Source organism: Mesoplodon mirus (assembly GCF_964341445.2).
Source record: "Mesoplodon mirus genome assembly, chromosome: 2".
Taxonomy (NCBI): Eukaryota; Metazoa; Chordata; class Mammalia; order Artiodactyla; family Ziphiidae; genus Mesoplodon; species Mesoplodon mirus.
The window spans coordinates 79492272-79498780 of NC_138977.1; the positions used below are offsets into that span (position 1 = coordinate 79492272).

A 6509-nucleotide genomic window follows, 5' to 3' on the forward strand; every position below is an offset into this window, starting at 1 on the left:
AAAGTGAAAGCATTCCAAGCAAAGGACAAAAGAGCTGCAAAAAGCCTGAGGACAGAGAATTAGTATTTTGAGGAAATGCTTATATAAGAAAATCCAATACAGCCCAAAAGGAAACTGAAGAATAAGTAAGAGTCAAAACTTGGGAACACTTTTTTTAATTACTGTAGATTTATAATATATTTTGAAATTAGAAAATTTAATGCCTCCAGCTTTGTTCTTTCCCAAGATTGCTTTGACTATTTGAGGTCTCTTATGGATCCATTTGAATTTTATGACTTTTTTATATTTCTGTAAAAAATACCATTGGGATTTTGATGGGGATAACATTGAATCTGTAGATCACTTGAGGTAATTAAAACAGTGTTTTACTGGCATAAAGACAGACATATAGAGCAATGGAACAGAATAGAGAGTCCAGAAATGAACTGACATATAAGTGGTCAACTGATCTTCCACAAGGATTCCAAGAACACACAATGGGGAAACGATAGTCTTTGAAACAATGGTGTGGGGAAAACGGAATATCCACATACAAAAGAATGAAATTGGACCCTTGTTTATACAAAAATAAACTCAAAATGTATTAAAAATGTAAATGTAAGACTTGAAGCTGTAAAATTTCTAAAAGGAAACAGGGTCTTAACAATGCTTTCTTGTTCATGACACCAAAAGCACAAACAAAAGCAAAAATAAATAAGTGGGACTACATCAAACTAGAAAGCTCTGCACAGCAAAGAAAACAATCAACAGAATTAAATGGCAACCTGTGGAATGGGAGAAAATATTTGCAGACCATATATCTGATACGAGGTTAATATTCAAAATATATAAGGAACTCTTACAACTCAATAGCAAAATATATATATAACCCAATTTAAAAATGGGCAAAGGACTTGAATAAACATTTCTTCAAAGACATACAAATGGCCAACAGATATATGAAAAGGTGCTCAACATCACTGTCATCAAAGAAATGCAAATCAAAACCACAATGAGATATCACCTCATATAAATAACAAATTAACATGTACACCTTAAATTTACACAATTTTATGCCAAATTATATCTCAATAATTATATCTCAATAATTTCAAATTATATCTCAATAATTTTTTAAAAGGAAGACTATTCTCTAAAAACAAATTAACAAGTGTTGGTGAGGATGTGGAGAAATTGGAAGCCTTGTACACTGTTAGTGGGAATGTAAATTTTGCAGCACTATAGAGCTACCATATAATCCAGAAAGCCCACTTCTGGGTGTATATCCAAAGGAAGCTAAATCACTATCTCAAAGTAGTGTTTGCACTCCCATGTTTATCACAGCATCATTCACAGTAGCCAAGGTATAGAAACAACCTAAGTGTCTGTTGATGAATGAATAGATAAAGAAGGAAATCCTGTCATATGCAACAACATATGGATAAGCCTGGAGAACATTATGCTAAGTGAAATGATCCAGTCACTGAAGGACAGATACTGCATGATTCCACTTATATAAGGCATCGAAAATAGTCAAACTAATAGAAGTAGACATTAGAATGGCGGTTGCTAGGGGCTAGGGGATGGGGAGTGGAGAGGGTGAGTGGGGATTTGTTCAATAGGTATAAGTTTTTAGTTATTCAAGATGAATAAGTTCTAGAGATCTGCAGTACAACATAGTACCTATAGTTAACAATACTGTGTTGTGCCCCTTTTTAAAATTAGGAGAATAGATCTCATGTTAAGAGCTCTTACCACAAAAGAAAGAAAGTGGGGCACACAAGAAACTTTTGGAGGTGATGGGTATGTTTATTACTTTCGACTGTTGTGTTGGTTTCATGGGTATGCACATGTCCAAGCTCATCAAATTATGGACATTAGATATGTACAGTCTTTTGTATATAAATTATATTTCAATAAACCTGTTTTTAAAATCTTTGGGAATACTTTTAAGAACTCTGGATTTTATTCTAAAAGCATGGAGAAACTAAAGTTTTTAAGAAGGGTTGTGACATTTGCGTTTTCCACCGTTTAGGACAAATTAAGTCTGTTGCATTAAATACAGAAGGAGATGATATTAACTGGGACTAAAGCCATAGTTCTCAACTGGGGGCATTACTGCTTCCCAGTGGACATTCGGTAATGCCTGGAGACATTTTCTAATTGTCACAACTCTGGGGGGAAAGACGAAGGGCCGTCATTGACATCTAGTTGGTAGAAGCCAGGGATGCTGCTAAACATCCTACAATGTACAGGACAATCTACCATAACAAAGAATTATCTGATCGAACATGTCAATGGTGTGAAGGTTGAGAAACCATGGAGTTGATTGAAAGTAATGGAAATCAAGATAAGTGGCATATTAGAAAGATATTTAGGAAGTGAAATCAATAGGATTTAGTGATTAGACAGAGTGGTCAAATGTAAGAGTCAAAAAATCTTGACTCTTAGGTTTCTGGCTTGAGCAAGTAATTGGTGGTTGGTGATACCACGAACTGATTTAGGGGACAATTTTGGAAGAATAGATTTTAGATGGAGTAGAGTGGGAAAGATGAAGAATACCATGTTTAACATTTTGCTTCTGAGGTGCCTCCAAGACAGTCAAAGGACTTTTCTTGTGTATTTGTGTATGAGCATTTCTGAGACTCAGGAGAAGCACAGGATGGAGTTAAACATTTCAGAGTTGTTATGAGGAATAAATTAGGTACATCAAATGAAGAGCTTACTACAGTGCCTGGCACATTATAACCAACCATTAAATGTTATTATTACTGACAGTATTGGAGTGATTAAATTGAAGCCAAAGGGTGAATAAGATTGCTTCAGGAGGGGAAGCTAAAATGAAAGAGAAGAGGATGGAGCCCTAAGAAATACTCAAAAAAAAGGAGCAGGCAGAGGAGGAGCTAGGAACTGATTATGCAAATAGAGACAAGACGTGGGAGGCAAACCAGGAGCATGTGTGTCCCATGAAACAAGGGGAGGAGATGGTTTCTAGAGGAGTTAGTGGTCAACCATACCAAATGCTTCTCTGAGTTCAAGTAGATTGAGAATTAATCTTTTTTCAAATATATTTGAAAATTAGGTCTTTGGTGTTCTTGGAAAATGCTGGTTTGGTAAAGCACCGGGGAGAGATTGGAGTGGGTTGGGGAGTTAAGAGGAGAAGAAATTGTAACTTTTCAGCAACTCTTTTGAAAAGCCTCTTTCTTCTCCAAGAAGAAAGCACAGAGAGGAAGAAACAAAAGAGTTCTCAATAGAAATATTTGACGAGAAGAAAACCTTAGCTTGGTTGTCATTGCCATATACTGAGTAGCTGTTCTCTTTTGGTCACTCACCTTGGCATTTCATGCTTTTGAAAAAGAAACATGAAGGAGCAATGATATAAATGAGGTGATCTGTGTATGGAAGGGCATGGACAGAGCAAATGCTGTAATTTTTCGTTGCTCCAGAACCAAAAGCTAATGACTCAGATTCACCTCTCTGCCTTGAACGTACTTTGGCTGAAGGTTAATCACATTAATTCCTGTGAGTCAACATCTGCCATATCCTGGAAAAATCTTGTCAACCATTCCAATATTTAGAGCCCCATATGATGATTTTCAAAATTTCCTGAACCATCAGAATCCTGCCAACTTCAAATGTTTCTTGGGTTAACTCATTTCTACCCAATAAATACTTGGTTGCTGAGAATCTAGAAACTATTGCGTTTGAAAATCAGGGATTTTAAATTGAGGAATATGGAAAACTGCAGAAGGAAAGAGGAAAGCCAGAGTATGACCACAAAGAAGACCAGAGAAAATGGATATCAGAATTGTGAATGGATGTTTTGCCAACCAGACAATCACATCAAAATAAAAGGAGACCACAGTTCTTTCTCCCCATTTTTCTCTCAAACTACCTATTTACCTAAAAAATATCAGGACTTACATGTGGTCAGCTCATCTCTAGACCAAAACATAAAAACCAGTGGGTGTTTTGAGTTCATATTTCAACCCATCACAATACTAATTACTATAATGATGACCCAGACCAGTGTTTCTCAAACTGTAATGTGCATACAAATTCCCTGGGGATCTTATTAAAATGCAGATTCTGATTCAGTAGATTTGGAAGGGGGACCAAGATTCTGTAGTTATATATATATATATATAAGCTTTTCTTTTTAACTAATTTATTTATTTTTGGCTGTGTTGAGTCCTCCTTGCTGCGCGCGGGCTTTCTCTAGTTGCAGCGAGCAGGGGCTACTCTTCTTTGCGGTGCACAGGCTTCTCATTGCCGTGGCTTCTCTTGTTGTGGAGCACGGGCTCTAGGCGTGCAGGCTTCAGTAGTTGTGGCACTCAGGCTCAGTAGTTGTGGCTCTCGAGCTCTACAGTGCAGGCTCAGTAGTTGTGGCACGCGGACTTAGTTGCTCCGCGGCATGTGGGATCTTCCTGGACCAGGGCTCAAACCCACGTCCCTTGCTTTGGCAGGCAGATTCTTAACCAATGCGCCACCAGGGAAGTCCCAGATTCTGTATTTTTTTTGGAGGGGGCACCCAAATCTCTTATTGGGGGTGCAGTTGGTGGAAGGGGTCTCACTGGAGAGCTTGTTCATTGGCGCTGCTTCCTCAGTCCTGTGGCTTCATCACCTCCAGCAGCTCGGGTGGGCTGGAGAAGGGCTGGATGTGCAGGGCCTCAAAGGCTTCATCTGCCCTGAAGGCTAGCTCCACAGTGGCTGGGGCCTGAGGCCATGCTGTCTGGCTGGTGAAACCACACTCGCCCAATGTCCTTCTGTCGTCCAGAAGCTGGTCGTCCTTGTATAGCCGCTGCTCCACCAGTGGCCGCTTGAGGATGCCCTGGACAATGCGCTTCAGCTCGAACACGGTGCTCGACTCCTTGGCGTCCATGAAGATGGTGGTCTTGTGGCGCCGGATCATGAGGAACAAGTCTATAGCAGCGGCTGCCTCTCCCCTTTGACGCACCCGTGCGGCCGCACTCCGCCGTGTTCCCAGTAGCCCACCCCCAGAATCCATATTTTTAACAGCTAATTCTATTGCCTTTGAAATCAAGGGCCACATGTTGCATTAACAGGTTCAAAGTAAAATTACTTCTAATGATCCATCTCATTATTGCTTAATCTATGTAAAATTTTGTGATTCAGAATCTAGTACACAATTTCAGTCCATTAGAATCATCATAAAAGTAAGTTTTCCGGGATTCCCTGGTGGCACAGTAGTTGAGAGCCTGCCTGCCGATGCAGGGGACACGGGTTCATGCCCTGGTCCCCACATGCCGTAGAGCGGCTGGGCCCGTGGGCCATGGCCGCTGAGCGTGCGCGTCCGGAGCCTGTGCTCCGCAACAGGAGAGGCCACAGCAGTGAGAGGCCCGTGTACCACAGGAAAAAAAAAAAAAAAAAAAAGTAAGTTTTTCATAGGGTATTGATGATCAGCTAATGTCCAAACAACCCTGAAGATTATTCAGAGCTTCCAATTACCTAAGTCTTAATTATTAAAATTTTGCTGGGATGGGTCATTATGATATCTACAAAATTTTATATTTGACTCTCCTTTTAATTTGTCTCAGATGCAAATTTTAACTTTTTAAATTGTAAAATAAAATTTGAGGTGTTAACTTAGGGTCCGTTCATGTTACTAGAAAATTAACATTTTTTGATTACAGAGTGACATAAGTGACATGAAAGAAATCTGAAACTAATCAGTGATATGACCCTGTAACCAAGATAGGATATATAGATAGGCCAGAGTGAAGGCACTTAAATATCTGATACACTGCTTTTAGACAAAATTTCTGGCACCAGTGGCATTAATAGTAAACAAAGTGCAAAATCCTTGTTCAAAATACCTAGCATGTAGCAGAGAGGCTAGTATATACTAAATTCTTTATACCAGTGTGTTGAACTTAGCTGAATTGCAAGGCTCTGCTCTATTCACCAAAAGTCTTTGCCAGAAAAGACCAATGAGAGAAAAAATACTAGCATAGTAGAAAGAGCTTTTTAATATGAGGGATGTATTCCCCAAAGCCTCTTTCCCTGTAGATTATTGCAGCCACCCTCACTCTCCATTGTCTTTTTGTCATTTTGCTATACCCGATAAATGCTAACCTCAGATAAACACAATAGTCTGTCTTCTCAGTGCCTGCGTTCAAGTAGCTGAGATCCTCTGGAGCAAATCACATCACCAGGTTGATTGATAGCACTTTCAGTTTGTAATTCCAAGTCTCAACTGAGTTCTCTATATCCCTTATGATCTTATCATATTATTCCACTTTCTGGAGAGACTCTTTCCTCCCTTCATACTCCTTCGATGACAGACTCCTCCAATATCTCCTTCACCATCAGTGGATGACCTTAGTTAAATGTGGCTTGTAGTTAAGACTGTGGGCTCTAAAAGTAAGCTGTCTGGCTTTGTATTCACGTTCCAGCAATTTACTTAAATGCAACCTTAGGGAGACAATTTTTTTAACAGTTCTGTGCCTCAGTTCCTTACTGGTAAAATAGAGACAATAATATCTCCTGCCTCATAAGGTTATTGTAAA

The 6509-nt window shown here is 39.3% G+C and overlaps 1 protein-coding gene across 1 annotated transcript; it reads right to left on the reverse strand.

Annotated features, from left to right (window-relative positions):
* Positions 1-4582: 4582 nt before the first annotated feature.
* On the reverse strand, positions 4583-5333 carry LOC309795697 (elongin-B-like; the record flags this gene model as incomplete). Its single annotated transcript, XM_082608302.1, has 1 exon — positions 4583-5333. The coding sequence occupies exon 1, from the start codon at positions 5030-5032 to the stop codon at positions 4583-4585; it is 450 nt and encodes a 149-aa protein (XP_082464428.1). The 5' UTR covers positions 5033-5333.
* Positions 5334-6509: the final 1176 nt, after the last annotated feature.